The 15,975-nt window shown below is 38.0% G+C and overlaps 1 protein-coding gene across 1 annotated transcript; it reads right to left on the bottom strand.

Annotated features, from left to right (window-relative positions):
* Nucleotides 1-3,545: 3,545 nt before the first annotated feature.
* On the bottom strand, nucleotides 3,546-4,211 carry LOC133087206 (Parkinson disease protein 7 homolog). The gene has a single exon (XM_061184009.1). It carries the CDS (start codon nucleotides 4,128-4,130, stop codon nucleotides 3,546-3,548), a length of 585 nt encoding a protein of 194 aa, XP_061039992.1. The 5' UTR covers nucleotides 4,131-4,211.
* Nucleotides 4,212-15,975: the final 11,764 nt, after the last annotated feature.

The raw sequence follows: 15,975 nt of genomic DNA, 5'->3' as shown, positions 1-15,975 counted from the left end.
GCTGTGCAAAAGCTTTTAAGTTTCATTAGGTCCCATTTGTTTATTTTTGGTTTTATTTCCATTTCTCTAGGAGCTGGGTCAAAAAGGATCTTGCTGTGATTTATGTCATACAGTGTTCTGCCTTTGTTTTCCTCTAAGAGTTTGATAGTGTCTGGCCTTACATTTAGGTCTTTAATCCATTTTGAGTTTATTTTTGTGTATGGTGTTAGGGAGTGTTCTAATTTCATACTTTTACATGTATCTGTCCAGTTTTCCCAGCACCACTTACTGAAGAGGCTGTCTTTTCTCCACTGTATATGCTTGCCTCCTTTATCGAAGATAAGGTGACCATATGTGCGTGGGTTTATCTCTGGGCTTTCTATCCTGTTCCAGTGATCTATATTTCTGTTTTTGTGCCAGTACCATACTGTCTTGATTACTGTAGCTTTGTAGTATAGTCTGAAGTCAGGGAGCCTGATTCCTCCAGCTCCATTTTTTGTTCTCAAGATTGCTTTGGCTATTCGGGGTCTTTTGTGTTTCCATACAAATTGTGAAATTTTTTGTTCTAGTTCTGTGAAAAATGCCAGTGGTAGTTTGACAGGGATTGCATTGAATCTGTAGATTGCATTGGGTAGTAGAGTCATTTTCACAATGTTGATTCTTCCAATCCAAGAACATGGTATATCTCTCCATCTATTTGTATCATCTTTAGTTTCTTTCATCAGTGTCTTATAATTTTCTGCATACAGGTCTTTTGTCTCCTTAGGTAGGTTTATTCCTAGTATTTTATTCTTTTTGTTGAAATGGTAAATGGGAGTGTTTTCTTAATTTCACTTTCAGATTTTTCATCATTAGTGTATAGGAAGGCAAGAGATTTCTGTGCATTAATTTTGTATCCTGCTACTTTACCAAATTCATTGATTAGCTCTAGTAGTTTTCTGGTAGCATCTTTAGGATTCTCTATGTATAGTATCATGTCATCTGCAAACAGTGACAGCTTTACTTCTTCTTTTCTGATTTGGATTCCTTTTATTTCTTTTTCTTCTCTGATTGCTGTGGCTAAAACTTCCAAAACTATGTTGAATAATAGTGGTGAGAGTGGGCAACCATGTCTTGTTCCTGATCTTAGTGGAAATGGTCTCAGTTTTTCACCATTGAGGACGATGTTGGCTGTGGGTTTGTCATATATAGCCTTTATTATGTTGAGGAAAGTTCCCTCTGTGCCTACTTTCTGCAGGGCTTTTATCATAAATGGGTGTTGAATTTTGTCAAAAGCTTTCTCTGCATCTATTGAGATGATCATCTGGTTTTTCTCCTTCAATTTGTTAATATGGTGTATCACGTTGATTGATTTGCGTATCTTGAAGAATCCTTGCATTCCAGGGATAAACCCCACTTGATCATGGTGTATGATCCTTTTAATGTGCTGTTGGATTCTGTTTGCTAGTATTTTGTTGAGGATTTTTGCATCTATGTTCATCAGTGATATTGGCCTGTAGTTTTCTTTCTTTGTGACATCTTTGTCTGGTTTTGGTATCAGGGTGATGGTGGCCTCGTAGAATGAGTTGGGGAGTGTTCCTCCCTCTGCAATATTTTGGAAGAGTTTGAGAAGGATAGGTGTTAGCTCTTCTCTAGATGTTTGATAGAATTCACCTGTGAAGCCATCTGGTCCTGGACTTTTGTTTGTTGGAAGATTTTTAATCACAGATTCAATTTCAGTGCTTGTGATTGGTCTGTTCATATTTTCTATTTCTTCCTGGTTCAGTCTCAGCAGGTTGTGCATTTCTAAGAATTTGTCCATTTCTTCCAGGTTGTCCATTTTATTGGCATAGAGTTGCTTGTAGTAATCTCTCATGATCGTTTACCACATCTTCTTTACCCATTCATCTGTTGGACACTTAACTTGTTTCCACACCTTGACCATTGTAAATAATGCTGCTACAAACATTGAGGTGCATGTATCTGTTTGAATTAGTGGGGTTTTGTTTTGGTTTTTTTGTTTTTTCAGCTATATATCCAGGAGTGGAATTGCTGGGTCATATGGTAGTTCTACTTTTAGTTTTTTTGAGAAACCTCCATATTGTTTTTCACAGTGGCTGCACGAATTTACATCCCACCAACAGTGTACAGGGTTCCCTGTTCTCCACATCCTCGCCAACATTTGTTATCTGTGGTCTTTTTGATGATAGCCTTTCTGACAGGTGTGAGGTGATGTCTCATTGTGTTTTAATTTCTTTGATGAGTAATGATGTTGAACATGTTTTCATGTGCCTGTTGGCCATCTGTATATCTTCTTTGGAAAAATGTCTGTTTAGGTCTTCTGGCCATTTTGAAATTGGGTTGTTTGGTTTTTTGATATTGAGTTGTATGAGCTGTTTATATATTTTGAATATTAACCCCTTATTGGTCATATCATTTGCAAATGTCTTCTCCCATTCAGTAGGTTGTCTTTTCATTTTGTTGAGGTTCCCTTTGCTGTGCAAAAGCTTTTAAGTTTAATTAGGTCCCCTTTGTTTATTTTTGCTTTTGTTTCCTTTGCCTTTGGAGATCCAAAAAAATATTGCTATGATTTATATCAAACAGTGTTCTACTTATGTTTTCTTCTAGTAGTTTTATGGTTTCTAGCCTTACATTTAGGTCTTTAATCCATTTTGAGTTTATTTTTGTATATGGTGTTAGAGAATGTTCTAATTTCATTCTTTTACATTTAGCTGTCCAGTTTTCCAGCACCACCTATTGAAGAGACTGTCTTTTCCCCATTGTATATTCTCACCTCCTTCGTTGTAGATTAATTGACCATGAAGGTGTGGGTTTATTTCTGGGCTCTCTGGCACAGTAGAATCTTTAAAAACTCTAATGATATCCTCAGGAAGATCTGGGAAGAGACTACCTCCATAGAACAAGAAAGGTTGCTAGTGGAAGGAGACCAACTGGAAAATTAGAAATAACTTTTGGATATTAAGCATATGATAGCTAAAATAAGATATTCAAGAAACCACTTGGGAGATAACATCAAGAAAAGCCCCTAAAATATAAGGCAAAAATACAGAGATAGGGGAAGAAGAAATAAAGGACACAGAAAATCAACTTCTTATGATGAAGACTGCTGGTTGTCCTCCAAAATCCGTTCACCTTTTTTTTTTTTTGTTGGTATTTTTTAATCGCACATTAGAGATTCAGTTAATGAACAGGAGAGAAGTCACAAGCCTTTTCAATCTCTGTTTTATGCTTTTCCTCTCTGCTGTGTAAAATGCGTTTCCTATTCATTTATTTCAGCAGCTGTATCAATAGTTAAGAGCTGCAAACGCAGCTGATAATCACTTGGTTTCACACAAGAAAACAGAGACCAGAAGTAAAAGAAGGAACCATCAGTAGTTTTGCTAAATGCCCCATTTATTCTGCAATCAAGGTTCAGAAATGTGGGGACACAAGTGCAGGTTGAGGAATCTCTGTGCAGCTGTCACGTCACAGCCACACTTGAGGGGGGATGGTGGTGACGGTGTCTCTGCACAGTAATCCCCCTTCTTTTGTTTAAAGCGAACACGGTGAGGATGGATTACCCATCATCAAACCTCTCTGCCGTAATCTTTAAGAACGAGTGGGGCCTTCACTTGGTCGGCCACCTCCTTGCCGGCCAGCACCTCGACAATTGCCAGAGCAAACTCGAAGCTGGTTCCCGGCCCCCGGCTGGTGAGGATCAGGCCGTCCCTTTCCACACAGTTCTCTGAGTAGCTGTAATGACTTCCATCCATCATTTTGTCTTTAGCAAGTGGGTGTGTTGTAACTTTGCTTCCAAAACCTATTTCATGAGCCAACAGAGCCGTAGGTCCCACACAGATTGTGGCGATGAGGCCCTTCCTCTTTTCTTGTTCTTTCAGTATCTCCTTCACAGCAGAGGACTGGGATAAATTCTGTGCACCCAGACCGCCTCCTGGCATAACCACCACGTCGTAAGGTCCCTCTGTTTTTGCATTTTCTAGACTGGAATCAGGACAAATGACAACATCTCGGCTACACTGTACCGGGTCTTTTCCAGCCAGACCTGCAATGGTGACCTTAATTCCAGCTCGTCTCATGACATCGACAGGGATGACCGTCTCCATCTCCTCTGCTCCTGTAGCCAGGGTGACCAGAGCTCTTTTTGAAGCCATTTTGATGTTGGATTTTTTAAAGATGTAACTGAACCTCGCCTCTCTTCCCAGGGACGCGGAGACTCGGCCCGTTCCGGCGGCACCTCGTTCACCTTTTTTACTGGGGGCACTTAACTAACTAACATTTCCTAGTCTCCTTTGTAGTTAGGTATAATCCTATAATTTAAGTTCTTGCCAATGGAAAATGAGCAGAAATGGTATATGACATTCCTGGGCCTAGACCCTCAGGAAAGCAGGCATGCCTTCACATCATTTTCTTTCCCCTTTTTACCAGCTGTAACCTGCAGGAGCCCAGCTTTGATGGCTGCAGACTATACAGTGTCCTAGTGTAGACTTGCCAGATAAAACACAAGGCACCCAGTTAAATTTGAATTTCAGATAAACAATGAATCATTTTTAGTATAAGTATGTCCCAGATATTGCATCTTAGTGGATGGCAGAGCAACAGGATAAAAAGAACTGGGTTTTTGAATTTAGCATGTAGCAATGCTACCCCATTCACTTGGATACACATTTCAAAACTGTTAGTGAGAGAGAAACACACTTTTTTTGTACTCCAAGCCACTGTGTTGTTTGGTCTCTTTATTACAGCACCCTAATCTTTCATCCTAATACTTAGAGGTGAATTTCTGCCATAACAAGACTGTGGCTCGTCTTACTATATATGCTGTCTTACTCTTGCCATTGGTCATTTTTCCTCCACATTTTAACATCTCCAAAATTAGATGCTGTTTTAGATAAAATAAAATACCATATTACAAGAAAGAGATAAGGCAGTGATTTCAGCAAGATAGTGGAATAGGAAGTCCCAAATGTCAGTCCTCAACAGAAACACCAGCTTAACAACAATGTATGGACCAAAATATCTTTTCGAGAACTCCAGAAACCCACAAGCAGGCACAGCTCAACTCGGGTTGATTTTCAAAGGGTTGGGGTGAGGGTGGGAAGAAGAGTGGAATATGCATTCAACGTTCTGGCTTTTCAGAGGGTTGCCCGAGGGACTGGTTTCTGTCTCTCTTGATTTGCAGTACTGATGGGGAGCCAAAATACTTCGGATGCCACTAAACACAACATACTTTGGGATGCTGCTGAGTGAGGTGGCTTGATGCCGTAGCACCAGAGAACTTTCAGTACCACAGACAGACACCAGAGGGAGCAAGAGATTATGAAAAAGAAACCTGAAAAAGAAACCAGCAGACCTGTCTAATTGGAAAATTAGCTGCACAAGCTCAGAGAAGTCGCATCCACCAAAAAAGTTTTCAGAGATTCCCCAGAATCTCTAGTCAGGTTAATTATTAAAGGTCTTCCCCTGACAGAAGCCCGTCCAATTGAGGATATCAACAAAGAGACAGAAACTATAAAAAAGAACCAAACAAATTCTGGAGCTGCAGAATACAATAAGTGAATTGAAAACTTATTAGAGGGATTCAACAGCACACTTGATCAAACAGAAGAAAGAATCAGCAAACTCAAAGAAGGTCATTTGAAATTATTTAGAGTCATAGGAACAAAAATAAAAAAGAATGAAGAAAAGTGAAGAAAGCCTAAGGGACTTATGGGACACCATAGAGTAGACCAATATATGCATTATGGGAGTTCCAGAAAGAGAAAAGAGAGAGAACAGGACAGAAAGCATATTTGAAGAAATAATGGTCAAAAATCTCCCAAAACCGAGGAAGGAATTAGACATCCAAATTCGAATATGCTCAAAGGACTCCAAGTATGATGACTCCAAAGGAGCTTACACCAAGACACATTATAATCAAACTGTCAAAAGTCAAAGATAAAGAGAGAATCTTGAAAGCAGCAATAGAAAAGCAACTTGTTACATACAAGGTAGCTCCCATAAGATTACTGATGTATTTCTAGGAGAAACTGTACAAACCAGAAGTGAGTGGAATAATACATTCAAGGTGCTGAAAGAAAAAAAGAAACCTGCCAACCAATAATACTGTATCTGGAAAACCTGTCTTTCAGAATGAAAGACAAAGACTTTCTTAGATAAACAAAAGCTGTGGAAATTCATCACCACTAGACCTGCCTTATAAGAAAAGCTAAAGGGAGTCTGCAAGTTGAAACAAAAAAGCATATAAAAATATACAGCTTGTTGGTAAAGATAAAAATATAGACAAATAGAAAATTCTATAATACTGTAGTGGTGTTATGAAAAGCACTTTTAATTCAGTATAGAATTTAAAAGACAAAAGTATAAAAATAACTGTAACTATAAAACTATGTTAATGGATACAATTTATATAAAGATGTAATTTGACATCAGTATAAAGTAGGGGTGGGGAGATGCAAAGGAGTTTTTTTTTTTTTGAATTTTTATTTTATTTTTTATACAGCAGGTTCTTTTTAGTTATCTATTCTATACATATTACTGTATATATGTCAATCCCAATCTCCCAATTCATCCCACCACCACCGCCCCCCCGCTTTCCCCCCTTGGTGTCCATACGTTTGTTCTCTACATCTGTGTTGCTACTTCTGCCTTGCAAACCGGTTCATCTGTACCATTTTTCTAGATTCCACATATATGTGTTAATATTCCATATTTGTTTTTCTCTTTCTGACTTACTACACTCTGTATGACAGTCTATAGGTCCATCCACGAATCTACAAATGACCCAATTTCATTCCTTTTTATGGCTGAGTAATATCCCATTGTATATATGTACCACATCTTCTTTATCCATTTGTCTGTCAGTGGGCATTTAGGTTGCTTCCATGACCTGGCTATTGTAAATAGTGCTGCAATGAACATTGGGGTGCATGTGTCTTTTTAATTATGGTTTTCTCTGGATGTATATGCCTAGTAGTGGGATTGCTGGGTCATATGGTAATTCTATTTTTAGTTTTTTAAGGAACCTCCATACTGTTCTCCGTAGTGGCTGTATCAATTTACATTCCCACCAACAGTGCAAGAGGGTTCCCTTTTCTCCACACCCTCTCCAGCATTTGATGTCTGTAGATTTTCTGATGATGCCCGTTCTAACTGGTGTGAGGTGATACCTCATTGTAGTTTTGATTTGCATTTCTCTAAAAATTAGTGATGTTGAGCAGCTTTTCATCTGTATGTCTTCTTTGGAGAAATGTCTATTTAGGTCTTCTGCCCATTTTTTTATTGGATTGTTTGTTTTTTTTAATATTGAGCTGCATGAGCTGTTTATAAATTTTGGAGATTAATCCTTTGTCCATTGATTCGTTTGCAAATATTTCCTCCCATTCTGAGGGTTGTCTTTTCGTCTTGTTTACAGTTTCCTTTGCTGTACAAAAGCTTTTAAGTTTCATTAGGTTCCATTTGTTTATATTTGTTTTTATTTCCATTACTCTAGTAGGTGGGTCGAAAAAGATCTTGCTGTGATTTATGTCAAAGAGTGTTCTTCCTGTGTTTTCCTCTAAGAGTTTTATTGTGTCTGGTCTTACATTTAGGTCTCGAATCCATTTTGAGTTTATTTTTGTGTATGGTGTTAGGGAGTGTTCTAATTTCATTCTTTTACATGTAGCCGTCCAGTTTTCCTAGCACCACTTATTGAAGAGACTGTCTTTTCTCCACTGTATATCCTTGCCTCCTTTGTCATAGATTAGTTGATAGGTGCATGGGTTTATCTCTGGGCTTTCTATCCTGTTCCATTGATCTATATTTTTGTTTTTGTGCCAGTACCGTATTGTCTTGATTACTGTAGCTTTGTGGTATAGTCTGAAGTTAGGGAGTCTGATTCCTCCAGCTCCGTTTTTTTCCCCTCAAGATTGCTTTAGCTATTCGGGGTCTTTTGTGTCTCCATACAAATTTAAGATTTTTTGTTCTAGTTCTGTAAAAAATGCCATTCGTAATTTGATAGGGATTGCATTGAATCTGTAGATTGCTTTGGGTAGTATAGTCATTTTCACAATATTGATACTTCCAATCCAAGAACATGGTATATCTCTCCATCTGTTTGTGTCATCTTTGATTTCTTTCATCAGTGTCTTATAGTTTTCTCAGTACAGGTCTTTTACCTCCTTAGGAAGGTTTATTCCTAGGTATTTTATTCTTTTAGTTGCAGTGGTGAATGGGATTGTTTCCTTAATTTCTCTTTCTGATCTTTTGTTGTTAGTGTATAGGAACACAAGAGATTTCTGTGCATTAATTTTGTATCCTGCAACTTTACAATTAACTTTATTGATTAGCTCTAGTTGTTTTCTGGTGGCATTTCTAGGATTATCTATGTATAGTATGTCATCTGCAAACAGTGACAGTTTTACTTCTTCTTTTCCAATTTGTATTCCTTTTATTTCTTTTCCTTCTCTGATTGCCATGGCTAGGACTTCCAAAAATATGTTGAATAATAGTGGTGAGAGTGGACATCCTTGTCTTCTTCCTGATCTTAGAGGAAATGCTTTCAGTTTTTCACCATTGAGAATGATGTTTGCTGTGGGTTTGTCATATATGGCCCTTATTATGTTGAGGTAGGTTCCCTCTATGCCCACTTTCTGGAGAGTTTTTATCATAAATGGGGGTTGAATTTTCTCAAAAGCTTTTTCTGCATCTATTGAGATGATCATATGGTTTTTCTCCTTCAATTTGTTAATATGGTGTATCACATTGATTGATTTGCATATATTGAAGAATCCTTGCATCCCTGGCATAAATCCCACTTGATCATGGTGTATGATCCTTTTAATATGTTGTTGGATTCTGTTTGCTACTATTCTGTTGAGGATTTTTGCATGTGTATTCATCATTGATACTGGTCTGTAATTTTCTTTTTTTGTAGTATCTTTGTCTGGTTTTGGTATCAGGGTGATGGTGGCCTTGTAGAATGAGTTAGGGAGTGTTCCCTCCTCTGTAATTTTTTGAAGAGTTTGAAAAGGATGGGTGTTAGCTTTCCTCTAAATGTTGATAGAATTCACCTGTGAAGCCGTCTGGTCCTGGACTTCTGTTTGTTGGAAGATTTTTAATCACAGTTTCAATTTCATTACTTGTGATTGGTCTGTTCATATTTTCTGTTTCTTCCTGGTTCAGACTTGGAAAGTTATATCTTTCTAAGAATTTGTCCATTTCTTCCAGGTTGTCCATTTTATTGGCATAGAGTTGCTTGTAGTAGTCTCTTAGGATGCTTTATATTTCTACGATGTCCATTGCAACTTCTTCTTTTTCATTTCTAATTTTATTGATTTGAGTCCTCTCTCTCTTTTTCTTGATGAGTCTGGCTAAAGGTTTATCAATTTTGTTAGTCTTCTCAAAGAACCAGCTTTTAGTTTTATTGATCTTTGCTATTGTTTTCTTTGTTTCTATTTCATTTATTTCTGCTCTGATCTTTATGATTTCTTTCCTTCTACTAACTTTGGGTTTTGTTTGTTCTTCTTTCTCTCATTCTTTAGGTGTAAGGTTAGATTGTTTACTTGAGATTTTTCTTGTTTCTTGAGGTAGGATTGTATTGCTATAAACTTCCCTCTTAGAACTGCTTTTGCTGCATCCCATCGGTTTTGGATCGTCATGTTTTCGTTTCGTTGTCATTTGTCTCTGGGTATTTTTGATTTCCTCTTTGATTTCTTCAGTGATCTCTTGGTTATTTAGTAACATATCATTTAGCCTCCATGTGTTTGTGTTTTTTACGTTTTCTTTCCCTGTAATTGATTTCTAATCTCATAGCGTTGTGGTTGGACAAGATTCTTGATATGATTTCAATTTTCTTAAATTTACCGAGGCTTGATTTCTGACCCAAGATGTGATCTATCCTGGAGAATGTTCCATGTGCACTTGAGAAGAAAGTGTAATCTGCTGTTTTTGAATGGAATGTCCTATAAGTATCAATTAAATCTCTCTGGTCTATTGTGTCATTTAAAGCTTGTGTTTCCTTATTAATTTTCTGTCTGGATGATCTTTCCATTGGTGTAAGTGAGGTGTTAAAGTTCCCCACTATTATTGTGTTACTGTCAATTTCCTCTTTTAAAGCTGTTAGCATTTGCCTTATGTATTGAGGTGCTCCTATGCTGGGTGCATATATATTTATAATTGTTATATCTTCTTCTTGGATGATCCCTTGATCACTATGTACTGTCCTTCCTTGTCTCTTGTAATGTTCTTTATTTTAAAGTGTATTTTATCTGATATGAGCATTGCTACTCCAGCTTTCTTTTGATTTCCATTTGCATGGAATATCTTTTTCCATCCCCTCACTTTCAGTCTGTATGTGTCCCTAGGTCTAAAGTGGGTCTCTTGTAGACAACATATAGATGGGTTTTGTCTTTGTATCCATTCAGGGAGCCTGTGTCTTCTGGTTGGAGCATTTAATCCATTCACATTTAAAGTAATTATCGATATGTATGTTCCTATTACTATTTTCTTAATTGTTTTGGGTTTATTTTTGTAGGTCCTTTTTTTCTCTGGTGTTTCCCACGTAGAGAAGTTCCTTTAGCATTTGTTATAGAGCTGGTTTGGTGGTGGTGAATTCTCTTAGCTTTTGCTTGTCTGTAAAGCTTTTGATTTATCTGTTGAATCTGAATAAGATCCTTGCTGGGTAGAGTAATCTTGGTTGTAGGTTCTTCCCTTTCATCACTTTAAATATATTGTGCCACTCCCCTCTGGCTTGTAGAGTTTCTCCTGAGAAATCAGCTGTTAACCTTATGGGAGTTCCCTTGTATGTTATTTGTCATTTTTCCCTTGTTTCTTTTAATAATTTTTCTTTGTCTTTAATTTTTGTCAATTTGATTACTATGTGTCCAGGCGGGTTTCTCCTTGGGTTTATCCTGCCTGGGACTCTCTGTGCTTCCTGGACTTGGGTGGCTATTTCCTTTCCCATGTTAGCGAAGTTTTCGACTGTAATCTCTTCACATATTTTCTCGGGTCCTTTCTCTCTCTCTTCTCCTTCTGGGACCCCTGTAATGCGAATGTTGGTGCATTTAATGTTGTCCCAGAGGTCTCTTAGGCTGTCTTCATTTCTTTTCATTCTTTTTTCTTTATTGTGTTCCATGGCAGTGATTTCCACCATCTGTCTTCCAGGTCACTTATCCATTCTTCTGCCTCAGTTATTCTCCTGTTGATTCCTTCTAGTGTATTTTTCATTTCAGTTATTGTATTGTTCATCTCTGTTTGTTTGTTCTTTAATTCTTCTAGGGCTTTGTTAAACATTTCTTGCATCTTCTCGATCTTTGCCTCCATTCTTTTTCTGAGGTCCTGGATCATCTTCACTATCATTATTCTGAATCCTTTTTGTGGAAGGTTGCCTATCTCCACTTCATTTAGTTGTTTTTCTGGGGTTTTATCTTGTTCCTTCATCTGGTACAAAGTCCTCTGCCTTTTCATTTTGTCTATCTTTCTGTGAATGTGGTTTTCGTTCCACAGGCTGCAGGACTGTAGTTCTTCTTGCTTCTGCTGTCTGCCCTCTGGTGGATGAGGTTATCTAAGAGGCTTGTGAAAGCTTCCTGATGGGAGGGACTGGTGGTGGGTAGAGCTGGGTGTTGCTCTGGTGGGCAGAGCTCAGTAAAACTTTAATCTGCTTGTCTGCTGATGGGTGGGGCTGAGTTCCCTCCCTGTTGGTTGTTTGGCCTGAGGCGACCCAGCACTGGAGGCTACAGGCTCTTTGGTGGGGCTAATGGTGGACTCTGGGAGGGCTCCTGCCAAGGAGTACTTCCCAGAACTTCTGCTGCCAGTGTACTTGTCCCTGCGGCGAGCCACAGCCATCCCCTGCCTCTGCAGGAGACCCTCCAACACTAGCAGGTAGGTCTGGTTCAGTCTCCTATGGGGTCACTGTTCCTTCCCCCTGGGTCCTGATGTGCACACTACTTTGTGTGTGCCTTCTAAGAGTGGAGTCTCTGTTTCTCCCAGTCCTGTCAAAGTCCTGCAGTCAAATCCTGCTAGCCTTCAAAGTCTGATTCTCTGGTAATTCCTCCTCTCGTTGCCAGACCCCTGGGTTGGGAAGCCTGATGTGGGGCTCAGAACCTTCACTCCAGTGTGGACTTCCATGGTATAATTGTTCTCCAGTTTGTGAGTCACCCACCCAGTGGTTATGGGATTTGATTTTATTGTGATTGCGCCCCTCCTACCATCCCATTGCGGCTTCTCCTTTGTCTTTGGATGTGGGGTATCTTTTTTGGTGAGTTTCATTGTCTTCCTGTTGATGATTGTTCAGCAGTTAGTTGTGATTCCGGTGCTCTCGCAAGAGGGAGGGAGCACATGTCCTTCTACTCCACCATCTTGATCCAATCTCAAAAGAGTTTATATATACTATTAAAGTTAAATTGTTATCAGCTTAAAACGGATTATTATAAGATGTTTTGTGTAAGCCCCATGGTAACCACGCACACAAAACATACCTATGGAAGATACACAAAAGAAAATGAGAAAGGAATCAAAGAATGTCAATGCAAAAAATCAACAACACACAAGAAAGGCAGAAAGAGAGTAAAAGAGGACAAAATAGTCACAAGACAGGCAGAAAACAATGAACAAAATGGCAATAGTAAGTCCTTTCCTTTTAGTAATTACTTTAAATGTAAATGGAGGGACTTCTCTGGTTGTGCAGTGGTTAAGAATCCACCTGCCAATGCAGGGGACACGGGTTCAATCCCTGGTCTGGGAAGATCCCACATGCTGTGGAGCAACTAAGCCCATGTGCCACAACTACTGAGCTTGTGCTCTAGAGCCCATGAGCCACAACTACTGAGCCTGTGCAGTGCAACTGCTGAGCCCGTGTGCTGTGACTACTGAAGCCCGCATGCCTAAAGCCCGTGCTTCACAACAAGAGAAGCCACCTCAATGAGAAGCCCATGCACTGCAACAAAGAGTAGACACCCTGCTCGTCGCAACTAGAGAAAGCCCACACGCAGCAACGAAGACCCAATGCAGCCAAATAAATAAATAAATAAATGTAAATGGATCAACTCCCTAATCAAAAGACATGGAGTGGCTGAATGGATTAAAAAAAAAACAACAACCCTGTACTCATTGTATGCTGTCTGCAAGAGATTCATCTTATGTGTAAAGATACACATAGGCTGAAAGTGAAAAGAAGGGAAAATATTCCATGCAAATAGAAACCCAATGAGAGTAGAAGTGGCCATATTATATCAGATAGAATAGACTTTAGTTAAAAACTGTCACAAGAGACAAAGAAGGACATTATATAATGATAAAAGGGTCAATTCCCCAGGAAGATAGAACAAATATAAATATACACACAGTTAACATTAGAGCCCTGAAATATATGAACTAAACATTGGCAGATCTGAGGAGAAAAATAGAGAGTAACACAATAATAGTAGGATATTTCAATACCCCACTTTTGATAATGGATACAACAATTAGAAGATCAATAAGAAAATGGAAGACCTGATCAACACAATAAACCAAACAGACCTAACAGGTATAAACAGAACATTCTATCATGTTCTATCTATTCAACATCAGCAGAATACACATTCTTCTCAAGTACACATGGAACATTCTCCAGCATAGATCATGTTAGGCCACAAAACAATCATACCAAGTATCTTTTCTGATTACAATAAAATAAAACTAGAAATCAGTAACAGAAGGAAAATTGGAAAATTCACAAATATGTGGAAATTAAACAAACCACTCTTGAGTGACAAATGGGTCAAGGAAGAAACCATAAGGGAAATCAGAAAATATCTTGAGACAAATGAAAATGAAAACACAACATACCAAAATTCATGGGATGAAGAAAAGCAGTACTAAGAAGTTTATAGCAGAACATGTGTATACTAAACAAGAAGAAAGAGCTGAAATCAGCAACCTAAATTTATACTCTAAGGAACTAAAAAAAAAAAAAAAAAAAACTAAACCCAAACTTATCAGAAAGAAGGAACTAATAAAGATTAGAGCAGAAATAAATGAAATAGAGATTAGAAAACAATAGAAAAAAATCAACAAAACTAAGAGTTTTAAAAAATATTTATTTATTTAGTTGTGCTGGGTCTTAGTTGTGGCAGGTGGGCTCCTTAGTTGCACGTGGGGTCCTTAGTTGCGGCTCACTGGCTTCTTAGTTGCAGCTCACGCACTACTTAGTTGCAGCACGCAGGCTTCTTAGTTGTGGCATTAGAACTCTTAGTTGCGGCATGCATGTGGGATCTAGTTCCCTGACCAGGGATCGAACTCTGGTCCCCTGCATTGGGAGCATGGAGTCTCAACCACTGTGCCACTTAGCGGAAGTCCCTAAGAGTTGGTTTTTGAAAAGAGCAACAAAATTTACAAAACCTTAGCTAGACTAAGTAAGAAAAAAAGAGAGGACACAAATAACAAAAATCAGAAACGAAAGAGGAGACACTGCAACTTCTGCCACAGAAATAAGAAGACTCATACGAGACTTTTGTGAGCAATTATATGCCAACAAATTGGATAACCTAAAAGAAATGGATAAATTCTTGGAAACATACAATGTACCAAGAATGAATCATGAAGAAACAGAAAATCTGAACAGACCAATAACTACTAAGGAGATTAAATCTGTAATCAAAATGCTCCCAACAACAAAAGGTCCAAGACCAGATGGCTTCAAAGGAGAATTCTACCAAATATTTAAAGAAAAATTAACACCAATCTTTCTCAAATTCTTCAAAAACTTGAAGAGGGAGGGACACATCCAAACTCATTTTATGAGGCCAGCATTACCCTGATACCAAAGCCAGACAGGCACTACAAGAAAACTATAGACCAGTACCCCTCATGAATTTGATGCAAAAATACTCAACAAAATACTAGGAAACTGAATTCAACATCACATCAAAAGTATTATACATCATGACCAAGTGGGATTTATCTGCAGGATACATGATGGTTCAATATATGAAAATCAATAAATGTATATACCACTAATAGACAAAGGACAAGAATCACATGAGCATCTCAATTGATGCAGAAAAAGCATGTGACAAAATTCTACATCCTATCATGATAAAAACACTCAACAAACCAGGTATAGAAGGAATGTACCTCAACAGATTAAAGGCCATATATGAAAAGCCCAGAGGGAACATCACACTCAGTGATGAAAAACTAAAGCTTTTCCTCTAAGATTAGGAACAAGGCAAGGATGCCCACTCTGAACACTTTTATTCAACATATTACTTGAAGTCCTAGCCAGAGAAACTGGATAGATAGATAGATTGATAGATAGATAGATAGATAGATATAGATAAAAGGCATCCATTGGAAAGGAAGAAGTAAATTTATCTCTGTTTACAAATGAACTGATCTTATATGTAGAAAACTCTGAAGACCACGAAAAAACTGTTAGAAGTAATAAATTCAGTACAGCTGCAGAATTAAAAAATCAGCATACAAAAATCAGTTGCATTTCTAGAATAATGAACTAACTGAAAAGAAAATTAAGAAAACAATCCCATTTACAATAGCATCAAAAAGAATGAAATACTTAGGAATAAGTTTGACCAAGGAGGCAAAAGACTTATACACTGAAAAAAACAAAACATCACTGAAAGAAATTAGATGCAAATATTGATAAATGAAAGACATCCCATGTTCATATTGGGGAAGACAATATTTTAAAGATGTCTATACTACCCAAAATTATACACAGATCCAGTGCTTTCCCCATCAAAATCCTGACATTTTAAATAGAAATGAAAAAAAATCCTAAAATTCACATGGAACCACAAAAGATCCCCAAAAGCCAAAGCAATCTTGAGAAAGAGAAACAAAGCTGGAGCCATCACACTTTCTGATTTCAAAATATATTATAAAGCTACAGTAATCAAATAGTAAGGTATTGGTATAAAGACAGACACATGGAACAATGGAACATAATAAAGAGCCTAGAAATAAATCCACACACATACAGTCACCTGATCTTTGACAAGAGAGCCAATAATACCCACA

Source organism: Eubalaena glacialis, chromosome 3 (genome assembly GCF_028564815.1).
Source record: "Eubalaena glacialis isolate mEubGla1 chromosome 3, mEubGla1.1.hap2.+ XY, whole genome shotgun sequence".
NCBI classification, from domain to species: Eukaryota; Metazoa; Chordata; class Mammalia; order Artiodactyla; family Balaenidae; genus Eubalaena; species Eubalaena glacialis.
Note: the sequence above shows the minus strand (reverse complement) of the source record. Positions and strands in the feature narration are given on the sequence as shown.

Coding starts and splice junctions, on each gene's coding strand:
- LOC133087206 (XM_061184009.1), bottom strand. CDS start 4,130: ATGGCTTCAAAAAGAGCTCTGGTCACCCTGGCTACAGGAGCAGAGGAG.